The sequence below is a fragment of the Anastrepha obliqua genome, chromosome 3 (genome assembly GCF_027943255.1).
Source record: "Anastrepha obliqua isolate idAnaObli1 chromosome 3, idAnaObli1_1.0, whole genome shotgun sequence".
Lineage (NCBI taxonomy): Eukaryota > Metazoa > Arthropoda > Insecta > Diptera > Tephritidae > Anastrepha > Anastrepha obliqua.
The window spans coordinates 143,409,310-143,430,804 of record NC_072894.1 but is presented as its reverse complement, the minus strand read 5'-3'; the positions used below and the strand labels follow the sequence as shown (position 1 = coordinate 143,430,804).

Genomic DNA, 21,495 nt, shown 5'->3' with positions numbered 1-21,495 from the left:
CGCTACTCCCTGTTTATTTGCAGTTATATGGTCTAGGTTATGGAAATATCCAACATACATTTTGGGAGTATAAGAGGATTGGCTATGAGAGAGGTGAGTTACATTAAGTAGAATAATTGCGGGTATTAAGTAATATTTCGAGTTAAATGTAGTTGTTGTAGTATCCATTCATATTCCGTTGCAAAACGGAAAAACGAAACAAATGAAAAAATAAAAACAAAATAGAATTGGTAATATGATGAATTGAATTAGACTGCTTCCTCCATCTGCATGACAGAGCGAGCCGAGTCTATATTTATATTCGTTTTGAATCGTTGAATGTCGAATAAATGTCATCTGGAATAACGTTAATTAGACCAGGGACAGTTGCTCATCGCTGTTAGAAGAAGATGAAGAAGAAAGAGAGGAAAGCATTGAGTTATTATGAGAACTAGTGAGAGAATTGAGGTGAGAATAATAAATGATTGGCGTAAAATTTGAGTTTGGTTTCGAAGTGAGAGAAGTGGAATGGCTAATTTGTTGTGTATTTACTAAGTTTATTTCTTTGTCTTTTGTCGAACTGTCAATATTGCTTTTGTTAACTAGATAATAATTTGAGAGTAAGTTTGCGGGAAAAAGTTTTGTAGAGCTCTTGCTTTGCACTTTTTTGTTGCTTCGCGAATGCTGCATTTGTCATTACTTTGATTTTAAGAATTTCTTTGGCTTGAAGCATTCGGTGTTCATATGAGGAGGCAGATTACAGGTTATGGAAGTTGGAAGATTTTTGCAATGCTTCATCGTATGCCCAAGAATTTGACATGACCTACAACGCATGGGGTTGATTACGTCGATTTTTTCGGGGAGAAAGTATGAGTCAAAAGTAAGCAATAAGGCTGTGTTGCACATACGTTGTCGTTTATTAACACACTTTTATTAGGTCGGGTTGTATGTATGTATGTATGTATGTATGTATGTATGTATATATGTATGTATGTAACGGAATCTTTGAGCTTAATTTTCACTGACTTCTAAAAATCTGATCGACTTGAAATTTTGCATACCTATCAAGGACCGATGACAATGCAATAATCTGATAAAAGTTTTCCATTATCCTTATTAGGATTGCCAGGATTAATATTTTCTTTGTTTTACTGTGGGCAAAAAGTAAGGTGAATTTGGTTGTAAAATGAAAAATCTTTATTTATTCTTGTAAATCAGTTTCTCAGGCTCCCTCTACGAAATAAGTTCTTCATCCCGATTACTTCTTTATCATGGCCGATAACTGAATAGCTTTAGACTCACAGTCGATAAGAAAGGAATTAAATATAACACGAATATATCGAATCATTTATTCACTGACTGCAATGATAACAATAATTTTCATTCATAATAAAAAAAAATAGTTTAAAGAAACTAAAAAATACGCTTTTTTACTAATCGAACTAAAAAGTAGAAAATAAAAAATAGTTTAAAAAAACTAAAAAACACGCTTTTATTGCTAGTCGAACTAAAAAGTAGAAAATAAATTTTAATGACAAAGAGGCCTATAATGAAGTAATAGCAAATCGAACGATCAGTCATAGTCAACTACCTCAGAACAAAATGATAACAAAAATTAAGAGATTACTCTATGTGGCTTTAAACCTTCAACGATTTCAGTTTCTGTCATATCCTTGAGAAAATGCGCAAATATTGTATCTTTGACACAATTCAAATTGACATGATATGAACATTCAATGTGGCAAATGCCAAGAAGATTTTTAGCGTCAAAATTTTTTTCTGCAATTCTATGCTTGTTTGTAAGAACTTATCAAAGACTTCCATCGTGGAGTTCAGCAATGGAATTTATTTCTTTGCTTATGGCTAATATGGCTTTAAGCACAGAGAAACATGAGTATTTAGACAACGGGTTTTCTTTGTCGACAGATTTAATAACTATATATTTCGAGTCATCGCATTTGGTTATGTTAACGTAGGGTAAATTAAGAAAAGATTCTTGGGATTTATTAGTTTTTTTCCTTTTTTATTGCGGACTAGAAGATAGAAGTGCTAACCTATTCTCCTCTAGGTAAGTAGCCCCAGAGGGCATTTTGAAAATTCACACTTATCACAATATGAGGTATATTTATGGACTAACACTTGTGAAAAGAAAGACACGTGTAGCGTTAAGTTGGATGTTAGCAAATAATTAGCTCAGAGAGAATTAGCGACCGCACTAGAAAAAACTACGAATGACCGTAAGCAGAAAGAGTTAGTTGGAGACTTACTTATATGGAAATATATTTACAATTATATAACATTACGAAAGGCACTAGTAGATAAGACTATGGGCCTGCCTTAATAAATGTTTTGCTTACTGTTGTCATTTGTCCGCTCATGTGCACACTTCAAAAGAAGTGAGAAAAATCGTGAACTTCGGGTCACACACACACAAGCAATTGCAAAACCCGAAGGGAAATCGTCAAATCGTTGAAATTTCAATCGATTGTTTGGATTTGTTTTCCGTCTGTGCCTAGCTTTAGGGTAATCAGTCGTAAGGTGAACGTACACATTTAAAGTAAAGCAGTTAAGTGATGGAAATAAAGTAAAGCAAGTTGTGTTGCCATTAATTTGTGACTTTTATCGCACAAAAAAAATTTTTTGTATTATCCATTTATTTATTGCGATCTGTTTAATAACATTAAACAATATTTATACTTAAAACTAAGACATTCATGGAAAGCACCCAGTGGTGCAAACTTTTCTCAATTTTTGCCTATTTTGCTTTTTAGCACATGAGATTTATTGTTGATTTCCTATTTAACCTGTTAAAGGAAACGCATTTTATATATGAGTGAGAAAAAATATTCCTTCTGCTGGGAGTTGCTCCAGTGATGAGATCGTTCCGTATCGTTTTTTGAAACTTTTTTTATGGGTGGGCCCATCTGGTGGATGAGCTCCAGGGTGTCTTTAACTTTTTGAACAATACTTAGAGAGGCTTCGATATCATGGGTGGTAAAAACTCGGAACAAGTGACGAGCAAATGTTTGAACTTTTTCAAGATCCGACTTAGCCCATTTGTTATTTTCCATTTTAATGGCTGATTGTGCTAAGGCTGGCCTTTTGAACTTTTTTGCTGCTTTCCAAAGGGAGTAATTTGAGACAGAGGATGCATCGAGGTTACTCAGAGAGTTTTGTAGTTGAGAGTTACGTTCATTTTTGAGAAGTTCCTTGAGATCTTGTGTAAGCGAGTTGAGAGTTTTTTTGCCTACAGGGTGTCGGGTTTGTTGCCAATGCTTTCTCACCCGGCGTTTTTCTATCCCTTTTTTTTCAACTACGCGAGATATCTGTGAGCGTTGTCGCTTTGTTACGGGAAGTGTGGATTTCCAAACTGCTTGTTGGACGCAGCTATTAAAATGCTCTACAGCATTATGCTGAAAACAGTGAAGCCCGTAAACGCAATTCCGACCCAGCTGTTTCAATCAAACTAATGAGAACCCCATGTAAACGAAAAGTTCCTTCCTTCCGTATCGTAGTACCGTAGATTTTATTTCACGATTATTAAAAAAATTCCGTTATTTCGACCCAGCTGATTGCTCTCTCACCACACAGTGTTGCCAAGCAGTACATTTCGAAATCATTTACAAAATAAACTTAGAAAAATGATAATTTTTCTTAAAATAGCTTAAAAATACTGTTGAATATTGTTAATTATAGATAAATGAACTATTTGCATTTGTTAGTTTTTGGCTTTGGTTTATTAAACAATGAAAAATTGTAACTGATAACGCGGATGTGTGAAAAAGTGTGTAAGCAAAAATATCAATGGCAACATTGTGTAGATAAAACCAAACACAAACACACACAAACCGATGTATTGTGTAAATATGTAATTAAAAGAACGCAGTTGTTCTCGGGGGTGAGTTTTTGTGCACGGTAAGGGCATGCGGTAAGGGATTCCGTGCGGTCTTCACTGTTTTCAGCATTAGTTATATCTTCGTTGGTCTTGAGAGAGCGCTTCACATCAATTGCTGAGGATAAAAGCGTCCGGAAGTACTTCCAATCAGTTTTACTGTTGTAAAGGCAGCATGTAACAAGTGAGTCAACTGAGTAATTACTCAACGTGAATTCGAGATCCCAACTTCGTGTGTTTGGCGTTATAGTCTCCCCCTGCAAGGAATCTGTTGCCGAGGGTTGAGAAAAATTTTTCATATTCCTCAGATTTTATAGCATGCTTGAGTGGGCTGTAAACTGATGACATTGCTAAGAGACTTTGCGGGTTTTCCACAACTATGTTCGTGGCTTGGATAGCTTCTGTGCAATAATAGTTAATGTTGTAGTAGTTGATGGTGTAGTAGCATGTGCTTTTTTATTGTGTAGTAGCATGCGCTTTTCGTTAAACTTTTCGATTGAACAGACGTGCTTTTATTAGCTCTTGTTTCGTGAAAGTTTCGTAGTGAATCTACCAATCGTAAAATATATAAAAACATACCGCGATATAGACGCTTTAATACTGCAACACAATACATCTTGTGCTATCTTAGCCCAACATTTGTTTTGCAAATATAAAAACATAAAAATAATAAAAACAACTAGTGAAAATGTTCAACATTTAAAATGCCTGTGGGGTGCTCTCGTCCCAAAGAGAGGCTCCGCTCACCAGCGCAAAAGCAACTAACAAGTACTAACTCCAGCTACAATGTTCTGTTCTCGGAAAGTGAAATAAAGAGTGAGTCATCAGCTGTACAACCTCACCTCGCAACCGCCGTTAACTCTATACCCACAACTCCTCTCTCATGGCATGCGCAATGCCAAACTCCAATTGATCTAATCAGCATGGTAGCTCTCACAAGCGCAACAACAATCACAACAGTTGCAACATCAGCATCAACTAGCAGAACCGCTACTACAAACTCTTCAATTTTCTCATACTCGCCAATCATGTCTACATGGCCAAACATAGTTATGCAGGCAAAAGCAGGTGAGAACAACAAAAAACTTTCTCTTCCAAAGAGAATACGTAATTCTCCAGATAAGAATACAGAAACAACAAAAACCACCAAAAAACATAATATAAAACATTAGCAAACCAAAAAACAATTACAACCTACTGGTTAAGTAAACCAACAAATAACAAATCAATCCCGCATACTCTGACATCAAACAGATTTGATATACTCTCTCTTGATGATGAAAAAAAAAAAGTAACACAAAGCAGTGGGGCAAACAACACTAATGAGCAGCAAAAAACTAAAACTCCAAAACCACCACCTATATTTGTAACAAGGGAATTTAAAGTGATGATGTAACAAAGGGAATTTAAAGTGATACTGAGGAACTTGCACAACTCCACAGATAAAGGTGAAATTGTAAAAGAATTAGGTGAACTTGGACATGAGGTTACAAATATTCATAATATCTTACACGCTACTACCAAAGCACCTTTGCCACTGTTTACACTTGAATTAAAAACCAAACCCAACAACAAAGATATATACACTATTACACATCTACTACATTGCAAATTGAATTGGAGCCTCCACATCGAAAACGCACTTTGTCTCAATGCACAAACTATCAAAAATACGATCACACAAAAAATTTTTGTTTCAAAACACCTGCGTGTGTCAAATGTGCTGGAAGTCCTAAAGACATAGAATGTCCAGTAAAGGACATTAACGAAATAAAATGTGGTCTCTGTGATAAAAACCACACAGCCAATTACAAGGGCTGTATGATTTATAAACCATTAAAAATACAGCAATTTTCAAGTCTCAGACAGAAAAATCCCACCACAACTACAAACACAGAAGAAAAAGTTGCATCACAAACTACACTAGACAATATGACAACCCAACACAGTACTACAACACCAAATTTATCTTACGCCCAAGTAACAGCCATAAACGCTAAAAATGATGCTCAATCTACTGGAGCAACTATAACGGAAAGCAAATAAATTTCAGAGATGAAAGATATGATAAAACAATTAATCTCACAAATGTCTGCAATGATAAACATGATCACGTTACTTTTCGCTAAACTTAATGAACAAACAAGATAAATTAAGAATTGTCCTTTGGAATGGTCTAAGCCAACATGCACTGGAACTAAAAGCATTCCTAAAAAACAATAACATAGACGCAGCTCTAATATCTGAAGCAAATTACTTAAACATTCCTAACTATACTATTTATCACACCAATCACCCTGATGACAAGACACATGGTGGAACGGCAGTAATTATAAATAAAGACATTAAATGCATTGATGTGAACCATTATAGACAGGACCACTTGCAAGCGACATCTATACAAATTGAGGACTTTAGGGGACATTTAACCCTTTCTGCTATATATTGCCGTCCTAAACATAAAAATTCTATACTCTGACTTTCTTCTCTCTCTTGAAGGGCGTTTTATTGCAGGCGGAGATTTCAATGCAAAGAATACTTTATGGGGATCCAGAATAACAAACACGAAAGGAAAAAATCTTTACGATGCAATAATAGAAAATAAAAGTAACTTTTTAAGCTCTGGAGAACCAACTTATTGGCCAACTGATATGCAGAAGCGACCTGATTTGACTGACTTTTATATTACGAAAGATATTACAAGTGAGCAACTGAAAATAACTCCAAGCTTTGACCTCTCATCTGACTATTCTCCAATATTATAAAGCTATGAAACCAGTCCTATCCTAAACTACAAGACACATAAATTTTACAATAATTATACGAACTGGAACTATTTCCGTGAAATTATGGAGCAAAGCCTTAACAGTAAAGGCCCGCTAAAGAGCGAAAAAGAAATTGACTCCGCAATCGTATACTTCACTGACAGTATACTGTATGCAACAACAACTTCTACACCTATAGTCAAGATGAATAACAACAAACACAAATTACCCCATAAAATCTTGGAAAAATGGCAATTGGCAACAATGGCAATCTACACGTTCACCAGATATTAAAAAAAGGCTGAATATAGCAACAAAAGAAATTAAAGATATATTAAAAGTAGACAAGGACGAAAAATTTGAAAAATATATCGCATCACTGGGAGCTAGTAGAGCTACAAACTATACACTATGGAAGGCTTGCAAAAAAAATCGACAACGCAGTTATGCACCAACCCCCCTTAAGGACAAGGACAAATTCTTGGGCGAAAACACCAAAAGAAAAAGCAAAAACACTCGTTGATCATTTTAAAAAAACATTTACAAATCAACATAATAACCAAGACATTGACAATTCTGAATTTCATGCCCACCTCACAAATAACATAAATATATCAATCAAGAAAATAACTTCGAAAGAAATACGAATAGCAATTGAGACAAAAATTTACGTAAATAAAACCCCAGGATATGACGGAATCACAGGGGGGATTCTAAAGGAGTTACCTGACAAAGCCACTCTCTACTTAAGAAATATATTTGACTCAGCATTACGAATGAAGTATTTTCCTCTGCCTTGGAAGGCTAAACTTTTTGAGAAGCTCATACTTGACCGCCTTGACCCCATACTACAGGTGCGAATCTTATTTCCTTCACACCAATTCGGATTTCGTAGAAAACATTCAACAATAGAACAGGTACATAGAGTAACAAATAAAATATTGTCAGAAATTGATAAAAGAAATACATGCGTTGCTGTCTATCTTGATGTAGCGAAAGCTTTCGACAGCGTATGGCACAAGGGTTTAATATTTAAACTTAAACAGTATCTTCCACGCGACTACTATTTGTTAATGAAAAGCTGTTTAGCAAACAGATTAGATGCTTTCCATTGCAATTCAACCGGGCTATTCGGGTCATGTTCTTCGATTTCGATGTAACTGAAATATGTTGCTCTCTGGTAAAAATAATGAGACACGTAATATTTTGTTCGCCCGAAAAAAATTTTTTTCAAGAGTTATCGGCAATTTTGTTTTTCGGCTCAAACTCGATTTTTTTTTAATTATATAAGAAATATTTTTTTTAAATGCCCATAACTTAGTCAAAAATGAACCGATTTTAATAATTCTGGGTTGAAAATGATCGTAATTACTTACACGAGCGACTTCATGTAGAAACAATTGCAAAAAAGCAATTTGAACAGTGGATCTGGTGGAATTTATTTCCTCGATGCTCGCAGAGGAACCGAAAAAATGTTTTTAATTTCATTGCGTTTGGCGAGGATCAGATCGCGAAATGATATTGCTCTAGCGTTGGCTTCATCTGCAATAGCTGCGACTCTGCTAGAAGGCGGGGCAAACTGCACATTCTGCCTTGATATTACCATTGAACATGCAAATCACCGAAACACCAATTTGCAACATCGACAAAAATAGCGCAATGGCCAAGATCCTACAGGTATGCAAATTGATTGTTTGGGATGAATGCACAATGGCCCATAAGAGGTCACTGAAGGCACTGGACAGAACGTTGAAAGATCTTCCTGACAACAAAAATACCTAGCGCAAAACTTCAATAATCATAGTTGGCTGGGTGAACGAGCAATATTGACAGCGAAAAATAAAGCTGGCGGGCATCGCAATGCGACCATTCAGAATTTTCTTCCAGGACAGTTCTTCTTCCTTGGCCGAGTTCAACAAAGCGCACCAGTCGTTTCTTTCTCGTGCTTACCGGCGCCAATTGGACACACCAAGTGAAGTCAAGTCCTTCTCCACCTGATCTTTCCAACGCAGAGGAGACCCTTCTCTTTCTCTAATACCACCAGCTAGTACCGCATCGAATACTTTCAGAGCCGGAGCGTTTGTATCCATTCGGACGACATGACCCAGTCAACGTAGCAGTTGGATCTTTATTCGCTGCGTTATGTCTATGTCGTCATAAAACTCATACAGCTCATCGTTCCATCGTCTGCGATATTCGCCGTTGCCAATGTGCAAAGGTCCAAAAATATTACGCAGAATCTTTCTCTCAAACACTCCAAGCGTCGCTTCATCGGATGTTGTCATCGTCCAAACTTCTACGCCATACGTTAGGACGGGCATGATGAGAGTCTTATAGAGTGTTAGTTTTGTTCGTCGAGAGAGGACTTTACTACTCAATTGCCTACTTAGTTCAAAGTAGCACTTGTTGGCAAGAGAGATTCTGCGTTGGATTTCTAGGCTGACATTGTTATCGGTGTTAATGCTGGTTCCTAAGTATACGAAGGCCTTTACAACCTCAAAATTATACCTGCAACAGTGACGTGGGTGCCGATACGCGAGTGCGCCGACTGTTTGTTTGAAAACAGGAGGTACTTCGTTTTGTCCTCGTTCACTATCAGGCCCATTCGCTTTGCAACTTCATCCAGTTTGGAGAAGGTAGAACTAACAGCGCGCTTGTTAAGACCGATAATGTCAACATCATCGGCATACGTCAACAATTTTACGCTCTTATAAAATATTGATTAAGTTCTGCGGCTCGTACGATCCTCTCCAACATGAGGTTAAAGAAGTCACACGACAGCGAGTCACCCTGTCTAAAACCTTGTTTGGTATCAAACGGCTCGGAGAGGTCCTTTCCCAATTCTGACGGCGCTGCTGGTGTTGAGCATCGTCGTATTGCATGCCGTATTAGTTTTGGGGGGATACCAAATTCAGACATCGCGGTGTATGCGTACAGTCGAATGCATCTTTGAAATCGACGAAAAGATGGTGTGTGTCGATTCTCGTTTCATGGGGCTTTTCTAAAATTTGGCGTATTATGAATATTTGGTCGATGATAGACTTTCCAGGTCTAACGCCACACTGATAAGGTCCAATCAGTTGGTTGACGCTGGGCTTCAGCCTTTCACACAATACGCTCGCTAGAACCTTATAGGCGATATTTAAAAGACTAGTCCCGCGGCCGCCGTAGCCGAATGGGTTGGTGCGTGATTACCATTCGGAATTCACAGAGAGGTCGTTAGTTCGAATCTCGGTGAAAGCAAAATTAATAAAAACATTTTTCTAATAGCGGTCGCCCCTCGGCAGGCAATGGCAAACCTCCGAGTGTATTTCTACCATGAAAAAGCTCCTCATAAAAATATCTGCCGTTCGGAGTCGGCTTGAAACTGTAGGTCCCTCCATTTGTGGAACAACATCAAAACGCACACCACAAATAGGAGGAGGAGCTCGGCCAAACACCTAACAGAAGTGTACGCGCCAATTATTTATTTATTTATTTTAATCCCACGGTAATGGGCACAGATTTTAGGATCACCCTTCTTATGGATTGGGCAGAGCTCACTTAAATGCCAATCGGCAGGTATACTTCCATCCGACCATATTTTGCATAGAAGCTGATGCATGCACCTTACCAGCTCCTCGCTGCCATGTTTATCGCTATTCCCACCTCGCCATGGTCGGGTAGCGGAAAGACAATTCCATCGTCAACGATTGGGGTATCATGATCTTCACATTCTCTGTGACATGCGCAGCTATCAGCATTTAGCAGGTTCGAGAAGTGTTCCCTCCATAATTTACGTATGCTCTGGATGTCACTCACCAGGTCGCCGTCTCTGTTCTTACAGGAAAACGCCTCGGTCTTAAAACCTTCTGTAAGCCACCGAACTTTCTGGTAGAATTTTCGGGCGTTGTTCCTATTGGCCAGCATCTCAAGCTCCTCCCACTCACGTATTTCGGCCTCTCGATTCTTCTGTCGGATATATGCCTCTCTTCCTTTCTTAGCTCTCGGTAGCGATGCCACATGGCTCTATAGGCAGCATCTTTTCTTTCTGCGGCATCAAGACATTCCTCGTCGCACCAACTGTTTTTTCGGGCTCGCCGGACTCCGATTTCTTCTTCGGCGGCGGTGCGTAGAGAACGAGAAATGTTGCTCCATTGCTCGTGTATGCCGGTTTGTGGGGCAGTACTTTCTGAGAGCAGGAGGGAGAGTCGAGTGGCGAATCTTTTTGCTGTCTGTTGTGATTGCAGCTTTTCAATGTCGAACATTCTTTGCGTAGGTAGATGTACATTTTTTGGCTGCAACGAGGTAAATATCCGAGTCGATGTTGGGTCCACGGATCGTACGTACATCTAATACACTAGAAGCGTGTCTTCCATCTATCACAACATGATGGATTTGGTTTCGCGTTTTTCGATCAGGAGACAGCCAGGTAGCTTGGTATATCTTCTTATGCAGGAATCTGGTGCTGCAGACTACCATGTTTCGGGCCCCGGCGAAGTCGATCAGCCTCTGTCCGTTTCCGGATGTTTCGTTGAGCAAGCTGAATTTTCCGATTGTAGGACAAAAAATTCCCTTCTTGCCCACCCTGGCGTTGAAGTCACCAAGCACGATTTTTATGTCGTGGCGTGGGCAGCACTCATATAAACGTTCCAAGGGACCGGACATTCCAAATGCATGCCCTCAAATAATATTTCTTATTTCGTTTGCAGGGGTCGTCATCAGTAAAGGTAGTTCTCATCCGAGGCTTTGTATATCTTTTCATTGGAGGGGATTTTTAAGTGGCGGGTCCCCAACCCAGCGCACAACCAATCCTAGACTCCCAAGTGAATGGCGATCAGTAACTTTCCCCACTTGCGTGGACTGCTACACATAGAACCATCCGACGTATATATACTAAAACGCGTAAATATATACAATTCACATATTGGCAAACTGGCAAATAGTTCTAAGTTATAAGAAATATTTGCATGTTGGCTATTTTCGAGTGGTGTGAGTAATTTGTTTAATTTTAGATTTAGAATTTTTTCTACGCCTATGAATGTACACGTATCCCTCGAGATATAAGGTAATTAAGTTAGACCGTTGTTTACCAATTTTCATAAAAAGGACAAAATATAGGGTGGGCCATGTAAAATTTGCTTTTTGAATCGGCTATGAAAAACAAACTAATCTATAATTTTTCAATCTTTTTTTTTTTATTTTGAAGATTGAAAATTGTCATTTATGAATAAAAAATAGTATCGTTCAAATGACTGCCACGACTGGCTTTACAGTAGGCTATTTGATCAACCCAATTTTTAAGCACATTTTCGATTGTTTGGGCTCCAATTTCATGAATGGCAACTTCGATTTCGTGTTTTAAAGCATCAATCGTCTCTGGATGGTTCGCATAGCATTTTTCCTTAACGGCTCCCCACAAAAAATAGTCCAACGGGCTTAAATCACAGCTCCGAGGCGGCCACTTGATATCGGAATTCAACGGTAGCCAAAAGTTCGAGTGTAACTTTGGCAGTGTGACAAGTTGCACCGTCCTGTTGAAACCAAATGTCGTCCGAGTCATCCTATTCAATTTTTGGAAACAAAAACTCGTTGAGCATGTCATTTACTGTAACCGCGGAAGAAGAAGAAGACTCACTACTTTGGAAATAGGTTTTCAATATTCCCCAATTTTGTTCAAGAGTATAGCGTCCCATTTCGTAAATGTCAAACCTTTAAGTAAATTATGAACACATTTGACATGTCATTTGTGTAACCATTCTCACAAAAATAGGTGGTTCAAAAAGCAAACGCTATATGGCCCACCCTGTATCTATCTATATTTATTTATCAAATATTTATTAACATAACTAAGTTATCTGTAGAAACCTTTTGCTTTCTACTCTTAAAAATTGAAAATACATATATAAGATTTTAAATCAGATTTTCCACTTACACGGAACCAATTAATCGTGTAACTCGAAGGCACGTTCTATATAATATGTTGTATGTAACAGTGGTTGGCTGAGCGTGTACTAGTACAGCATATAGTAAGTTGTTAAGTAGCCGCGCAGTAAAGAAGTCGTTAAGCAGTCGTTAAGCCGCCGCGTCGTGAAGCAGTCGAGTGTCAAGAATAATGAAATAAATCTACCTAAAATCTTTTTATATTGTACTCATACAATTAAAATTACCAATACTAAGTGCTACCTTGTTAAAAAATATAAAATAAATGAACTTAAATCTTTTTATATTACAAATAAATATATTATATTACATATATACATTTGTGTATACTAATTAGCATAGTTTTGTTGGAAGCTTGGAATAGAAGCATATGTACAGGGTTGGCCATATTAAACTGACCCATGTGATTATTAAAAAAATATGGAAAAAGAAACATTTTTTTGTGTTTCATTGTGAAAAACATTTAATTTAGTTCAAGGAGATTCGTTTACATCACTTTTTGAATATGATATCGCGCAAGTGGTCGCCCTTAGCTCGTATAGCGTAATGTGCCCGTTTTTCGGCGTTTTCCATAGTTTTGGCCAGCGTCTCGGCCGATATGGCGGCTATTTCCCGTCGGATATTGGCCTTAAGTGCGCCTAGTGTCTTTGGCTTGTTGACGTAAACCTTAGATTTCAAATAGCCCCAAAGAAAAAAGTCCGGTGGCGTCAAATCCGGTGATCGTGGCGGCCAGTCAAAATCGCCGCTTTTTGATATCAAACGGCCAGGGAACAAAGTCTTCAATAAGTTGACGGTGGCTCGTGCTGTGTGTGGTGGTGCGCCATCTTGCTGAAACCAGAAGTGCTCCATACCATTTTCACGAACAATCGGCATCACAAAATCGGTTATCATGGCCCGATAACGCTCTTGATTGACGGTCAATGGTTGGTGTTGACCATTTTCAAAGAAGAACGGCCCAATGACCATATCAGCGCAAATGCCACACCAGACTGTAACTTTTTGGTGGTGGAGAGGTACCTCTTCAATAATTTGAGGGTTTTCAGTGGCGTAGAAACGGCAATTTTGCTTATTTACGGTTCCGTTCAAGGAGAAATGGGCCTCATCACTCATAATGATTTGATGCCTAAAATCCTCATCAGTTTGGGCCATTCGGACGACAAAATTGGCATATTCCAAGCGACGAGGCTTGTCGGCCGGCAACAGTTGTTGATTTAGTTGTATTTTGTACGGGAATATCCCCAAATCCAAACGAATGATACGTCGTAGAGTGGTCCGAGGGATGTCCAACTGAGCAGAACGACGATTACCTGACGTTCGCGGCGATGACTCGATACTAGCTCGTACGGCCGCGATATTTTCGTTAGATCGTCTTGGCCGCTTTTTATTTCGACGTCGGGTATTAGCCACAGTGCCGGAAGACAAAAATCTTTTGTGCATTTGCTTGATTGCGTTCTTTGACGGCGCACTTTTCACTTTATTTTTTTTTCTCCACGCACGTTGCGTTTTTACAATCGAGAAGGAATTTTGAATGTACAGCTGAACAATTTCAGCGCGTTCTATTGGGGTGTACTGTTTCATGGTATAAATCTCCTTCGACTGACGCTTCCAACGCGGTATGTCATTAGCTGATCTGAAATTACAGTAAAAAGTTATAGGGTTACTCAATGGGTCAGTTTAATATGGCCAACCATGTATATGTATGTACATACATACATATGTTAAGACATCAAGTGGCATTATTTGCCTAATTTATCATCAACACTCGTTTTGTGTTTAATTTTTTGATATCAAATTATTGAAATAATTAACAATGTTCCGCAAAATGTCTTGTTAAAAATGTTACGAATATGTTGCAATCTGGTAATGCGCCAACTTTAACGAATTTTTTTTCTGTTAATAACTTTAGCCAATTTTGGGTCCCATGCCATAAACAAGATATCATAATTATAATTATTATTATACTGCAAAATATTAAATAATCGGTTTTCTTCTGTTTCTTCAATTTGTTTCATTTAAAAATCTAAGCACAGAACCTTAGGAGTTCTGTATTCATCCCCTTAGGTCGTCAACGTAAATGTAAACACACGAAGATAAAAAAGTTATATGAAAATAGAAAAACAATTTACTCACCACATATATTCATCTACCAAAGCTCTTAGCTCCCTATGCAGAATTGCCAGCTCTCCCTCTGTAACCCATTCCTTTATTGCTTCATGATTTTTATTTAGATATTCATCAATTAATTTCCAGTCAATAGAGTATTGTTTTATTGTTTTTTCAATGTTTACTGCAAGAGATAAGCCAATTACATATTTGCCTTCAAATTGACCACAAGAAAGGTCTACATAAATCGAATGACTGGATTCAGAAAGCAGTCACTAAACACTAGTGACTATTACAATAGACACTAGTCCTGAATCGTCAGTGTTAAATAAAATCTTTAAATCCTCTAAAATATTAAATATGTATATATTTTTTCTTATTTTTAGAGCGGTCGACTTAGCCGAATGGGTTGGCGCAGGACTGCAATTAGTAGTGCCCTGGTTGGAATCTCTGCGCATGAAACTCCAGATTATAGAAAATCGTCGAACGCGCAAAACACTTGTCTATTTTATGCCCCGAAATTTGAAGCCTTCATCTTATTTTTTTAACAAATCTCTTATAGTACTCGTATATGTTGTTACGGTTTTTTATAATCTTATCCAAATCTTTCAGAAATCAAAAACTATTTTAAGTAGGTAAACCTATTCGCCTAAAAATTTGTTCTTCAGAAACGACTACACACTCTTAACTTAACTCATAAAAATTGCGGTGCCAATCACGCCAGGCTGGAAAAGCTTTCTTACGCAGAGCCAAGGCGAATCAATTAAAGCTGACGGCACTAGACTAACAACAACGTTTTGTACAAAGTACAGATGTCACGACAAAAGAAAGTAGAGTACTAGTAAAAGATAACGGTTTTTCGTCATTTCATTTCCTGCTCACCTCCCAACATTCAAGACGAAAAAAAATATATCTACTGGTGTAGTGATATCACCATGAATAGATGCGCCTCGCGCAGAGCCAAGTTCTTCTTCTTGATTTGCGCGATAACCGCTTACGCGATTTTGGCCGAGTTGAACAAAGCGCGCCAGTCGTTTCTTTCTTATGCTAACCGGAGACCGTTGGGCACACCAAGTGAAGCCAAGTCCTTGTCCACCTGATCTCTTCAACGCAGAGCATTCCTTTCTCTTCCTCTGCTACCCCCAGCAGGTACCGCATCGAATACTTTCAGAGCCGGAGCGTTTGTATCCATTCGGACGACATGACCCAGCCAACGTAGCCGCTGGATCTTTATTCGCTTCGCTACGTCTGTGCCGTCGTAAATCTCATACAGCTGGTCATTCCATCGCCCGCGACCTTCGCCATCGCCAACGTTCAAAGATCTAAAAATCTTCCGCAGAATCTTTCTCTATCAGATTCTGCATCGCTGTCTGATGCTTCCAATTGACGGCGAACCTTATAACCGGACACACTTAAGAAAATTTAAGGTTTCTAAATCAGTATGATTTGCACATACATATAGGGTTTTTCAGTAAGAGCGCTTCAACTTTTGAACTTTTTTGAATAAAACACAAACGGTTTGACTTTTTTAACTATTTTTTTTTATTATCGGGTTTGAACATATACACTTAAGTATGAAATTCGATTTCTTTTGCATGACCACCACGTGCACGTTTTACAAAGTCCAATCGTTGAACCCAATTTTCGACCACTCTTTTGCATAAATCGTCCGAAATTCCAGCAATTTCGCGTTCAATATTGGCTCTGAGCTCACAAATCGTCGCCGGCTTGTTACTGTAGACCAATGACTTTACATAACCCCAAAACGGGACGGCTTGTTAAATGGACCGTAAAATGGCCGTAATGCTCTTAAAGTAGCAGCAACAGAACGATTATTTTCATAAAAAATTTGCACGATTTGCAATCGTTGCTCAAGTGTGTAGCGTTCCATGATGAAATGTATACTAATGAAGTTTACAAATAACAAGCGAAAAATAAAAAATATTGCGTCGTTCGCCCTCCCTATCGGAAAAAAGTTGAAGCGCACCTATTGAATAACCCTATATAGCGGCGATAACTGCATGTCTCTTCATTTTTGAGTTAAGTTGGAGTCTTCCATGTCTTATCTGAAAAAAAAGCAAAAAGAACAATAAAGGTTTCGGGAAGTTATAGCCTCATATCTGGATGACCTCAAATACCGCATGCATTCAGTATATGGTATATATATATTTGATGATTTAAATATTGAAATTACCCACAACGAAGGCCATGAAAATTTGCTGGAATATAAGACCCTTGAAGGCAATCAGCATGCAAATGGTAATATGAGTGATGTATTGTTTGGATATTGCAAGAGAATAATAAGATTTAAGAAACCAAAACAAAAAATGCATGCATTATATATCACAAAGATCTAATTTTATTAAGCTATATAAACAAATCATATTCATTATAAAAATAAAAAATAACGTCTTGAATTAAGTAAAACTTGAAATAAAGTTAAATATGTAACATACATACATAAAAATATATTATTTTTGAAGAGAGTTTTTTAGCACCTCTATACGTGCACCTAGCACGTGATATATCTTTTTTTCTTCATACTTTCTCTTTTTCGGTTCAAATTTATCCTCATAACATCTTTATCGGGCTGTTTTCCTGCAAACTCTTGGGTCTGATTGTGGAGACTCAATTTGAGAGGATAGTGGTGATGGATGTGTGGCTGATGCGGTGGTGGAGATGTAGCTGCTTAGGAAGATAGTGGAGGGGGTTGTAGGGATACTGCTGTAGGTAAGAATGCTGTTAGGAGTAGGTATGATGATTGCTGTGAAGATGTCGATAGATGGTTAAACCCTGAGTAACTGTGTGCAGATGAACTGATTTTTGTGGATAAGGCAAGCGTGTACGAAGAAGTTTTGTAATGTATCTGTGATGGATATAAGGACGGTGGTGTTCGTGCTGACTTCGTGGGCACTTTACTTTTTTTTTTGGTTATTATATGTTGGTGATGTTAAATGGTGGGATGATACGAGGTGTTGAGTTGCTGCTAGTAGCGAAACGTATGACTCTAACAGTGCTTTTACTTGCACAGTGCTCCCATTAAGGGACGCTATTGCCAAATATCTCTTCAATTTTCTCCATATAAGATTCATGGATAAGATCCAGTTCTTCCACCGTGGACCTACGCACACTTGAAGGCAAACACCAAAGTTCGCATTTTGCTTTCCAATGCAAGCGGAGTTGTGGAAGGACCTACTATAGATAAAATATTTAAACAATTTACAAAAATCACTTAACTTAAGGCGAAGTCATGTGCTATTATGTCCTCCAAAATATGAGAGTAAAAATTTCTTTTCTTGGTTGCATGAACAAACTCCTCTTTCCGTGCCAAGTAGCAGGTCAGCCAACATTTGGTTTCGATAAAGAAAAATATACATTTCTGATGACAAATTATAATAGTAAAAAGGAAAATTAAATACTCACCCTTAATCATCTCTTGTCATTTCGCTATCGAGTAGAAGCGGCATGCACCAACCGGCCGCATTGAATATGGTGAGGTAAATACTCGCTAGTGACGAATCTTGCTCCATAACTTTGTTTTTGCTTTCACATGTAAATTTGTCATCAAGGGAGCAGAGCCCAAACATAGCGAGTAGAAAAGTGGCGAACCGAAGACGCCAATTGTTACACTAACTCAATTTAAGTTTTAAAACGTCAAGAGAAATAATTGTTATACTTCGGTAATTACGAACAAATTGGTTAGGCAAGATTCTACAGCAGGGTGGAGCAAAAACCGTGTTTACCACCGCTGTGGAACATAAAAATTTCTATGCCGCTTTTTTGGATATACATTATAATACAATAGTTAATGTATTTTTAGTGTTTAGTTCACTTTTTGAATGTTCAACCAATTTGAATCGAAGGAAATCGATGTTCTTTTTATTTTAGCTGGTCTAAACTATTTATTTTAGAGACATGTTGGACTAGAATTTTTTTGGCTAGTTCGTAGCACATCGCCGTATTAAAAATACCGTTTGCTAACATGGAAAAAAGATAAAACACAAACTGTTTGAGCTGAAAGTGAACTGGTACCTAGTAGTTTAGCTCACAAGTTTTATTCCTGCAGGGATTTATGTGTGATATGTGTGGTATATATAAGAGTCAGAAGCATGTGTGTTTTAGAAAATACTTAGTCTTACTTATATTTTTATTAGTCTTTAAATTATCCGCTATGTCGTAAATGCCCGCCTCCTTCATTTTTTTACGCCGTTTAGCCTCTTTAATTTTTTCTTTTCTAATTTTGTCCTTTTCCTTTTTTCTTTGCTGTTTAGCTTTCTCAGCTCTTTTTTTCTTCTCCTCTTTAGACAAATTCATTTCATTCAACTTTTCCTTGAATTCCTCAGGAGTAAATGTTTCGTCTATCAGTACCAATACAGTACCCGACTTTAAAGCATCTGGGTACGGATGAAAATCACCAACTTTATCATAGCTACAATAATATATCACATTAAATTTATTCTTGCAAGTAAATAATATATCTATTACAATTCCCGAAACCATCCACGTATGTGATCAGATATGTCCTCCATTATCCAGGGAGACCTTTCTTGCAATAGCCTAGTTCTCTCATCAGACATTAATCTAATAAAATCTTCATCGAGTCTTTTCTTATACAGCTCATTTTTATATGTTTCGAGAACGGAGTCAAAGTACTGGTTTGTTTTTATCAATTTCTTTTTAGTCCTCATACCATACAATGTTTGTTTAAAAATATGTCTTTTCTTCAGTATTTTCTTACTTCTGTGAGCCCTCCACGCTAATTGAATTTTCAATGCTGCTTCATTGCGTAGCCTGTTAAACTCATCTTCGTCGATCTCTAAGGCCGAAATTATTTTTTTATTATAAAAGCCATAAAACGTGATGTATCTATAAAACGAGCTTACCATTTTCCAATTTCCTCACCAAATTGTCTGCTTGCAGCAAATATTGACAATCTTCATTTTGCTTTACAAAGTTTCCGCTAAACATTGTTCTTTTTACAGGTATGCTCATTGGTTGGTCAAATTTATGTGTAAAGGTATAATTCGGTTTTTTTCTTTGAATAACTTTGAGTTTGTTCTTATCATATTTTACAGCTGATTTGTAAACTCGAGCACTTCTAGCCCTTTCATGAGCTTGTATTAGGGTAACTGCTCCACCCAAAAATATCTTACTCTTAATTTCAGCATCAATTTTCTCGTCTTCAGTCATAAAAATTCTCCTTTCATACACGATATTTTGTATTTCGGGCGGACGGCGATACAGGAATTGTGGAGAACGCCATATAACCAAGTCATATGGATTCAATTTTCGAGCAATTAAAGCTTTATCAGTGTAAACATATTCACTTAGTTCCAAGTTCTTCAGCTCGTTTTTTAACTCAATTAATCGCCGAGCAGCTGATTGAACTAAAGATCTAACAACTTCGCGCTTCTGTACTTGAAATGTGTAATTGTAGACATAGCTCAGCTTATTAACAAGTTCTACGTACAAAACGTATAGTTCAGAAAATATTCTATATGTAACCAATGGATTGGTAATGGGGCTCTTCTTCTTCAGCACATTTTGTCTCTTTACAATATCCTCAACATCCTTTTTAGTATCAATCCAGAATTTGTAATTAAAATCAAATGACATTTTTCTAGTATAAAATACACAAAAAATTTTGACGAGAACGCTGTCGCTTCATTAAAAATTTTACGGATTTATTTTCAATGAATTAGATAACTATGTACAAACATAACAATGTTGCATACTTTATTGCTATTTAAAAAAATTTTACTAAGTTAATTTTCAAAACCGTATTATATATATATATACACTTGACTGGTTCATAAAATGGAATATAGGAATTAATGGCGACAAAACAACTCAAGTCAATTACACGAACAGAAAGGTAACCGTAGACTCATTAAAGATTGGAAACTCTGACGCGATTACTGATACGAAAGCTAAATACTTAGGCATTACAATTGACTCTAAACTAAACGGAAGAACCATATAATAGAAAAAGAACCGAAATTAAAAATCGTTTTCGACAACTCTACTCTCTGCTAGGACCTCAGCCAAAGCTCTCGCTGCATATAATTGGCGCGTACACCCTTTTTAGGTGTTTGGCCGAGCCACTCCTCCTATTTGTGGTGTGCGACTTTATGTTGTTTCACAAACGGAGGGACCTACAGTTTCAAGCCGACTCCGAACGGCAGATATTTTTATGAGGAGCTTTTTCATGGCAGAAATACAATCGGAGGTTCGCCATTGGGCGGCCGAAGGGCGACCGCTATTAGAAAAATGTTTTTCTTGATTTTGGTGTCTCACCGAGATTCGAACCTACGTTCTTTCTGTGAATTCCGAATGGTAGTCGCGCACCAACCCACGGCGGTCGCCATCTCGATAACGTCTTAATAAAACTCACCCAAACTTTTTTTTATTGCTTCCAAAAAAATATTACACCTGTCTATATTAACAGTAAGGAATTTGTTTTAGAGATTTTTTGATAGTTAAGTGATGCTGTAAGGCCATTGCACTTCAGGATCATTTAGAAATATGTAGCATATTTGTAAAAGATGTACTATAATAATTTAGGTAATTACATAAGCATATTTCTTATTATTATATTACAAGAGGTATATTGAAGTTTTTCGTTTTAGTCTCTTCTTATTGAATTTTCCTTCAGCAGGAAGCTTCCTCATCGTCGGATTTGTGTGCGTCAGAAGCCGCTTATGTGCCTGCTGCTCGCAATTTGTATTGCTTCGTCAACTGTGTCGATGCTTAAGTCGCGGTGAATGTCAGCGTTTGGTATATACCTTGGTGCATTAGTTATTGTCCGAAGTATCTTCGACTGAGCACTTTGCA

The 21,495-nt window shown here is 37.6% G+C and overlaps 1 protein-coding gene across 10 annotated transcripts in view; it reads right to left on the bottom strand.

The window, feature by feature from the left end:
• Positions 1–20,377, bottom strand: part of LOC129240267 (IQ and AAA domain-containing protein 1-like) — a 157,893-nt gene extending 137,516 nt beyond the window's left edge. For 9 of the 10 annotated variants that reach the window (XR_008582055.1, XR_008582054.1, XR_008582056.1 and 6 more), the window contains exons 1-4: positions 19,545–20,377; positions 19,147–19,477; positions 18,801–19,090; positions 14,689–14,845 (exon numbers count right to left, since the gene is read on the bottom strand). Coding sequence is in view for 6 of the 10 variants with exons in the window: in XM_054875959.1 (XP_054731934.1) it covers positions 14,689–14,845; positions 18,801–19,090; positions 19,147–19,477; positions 19,545–20,277 (1,511 nt within the window). In the remaining 4 variants the exon portion in view is untranslated. The remainder of the gene's footprint in view (positions 1–14,688; positions 14,846–18,800; positions 19,091–19,146; positions 19,478–19,544) is intronic. The other variant, XR_008582057.1, reaches the window with a different exon arrangement.
• Positions 20,378–21,495: the final 1,118 nt, after the last annotated feature.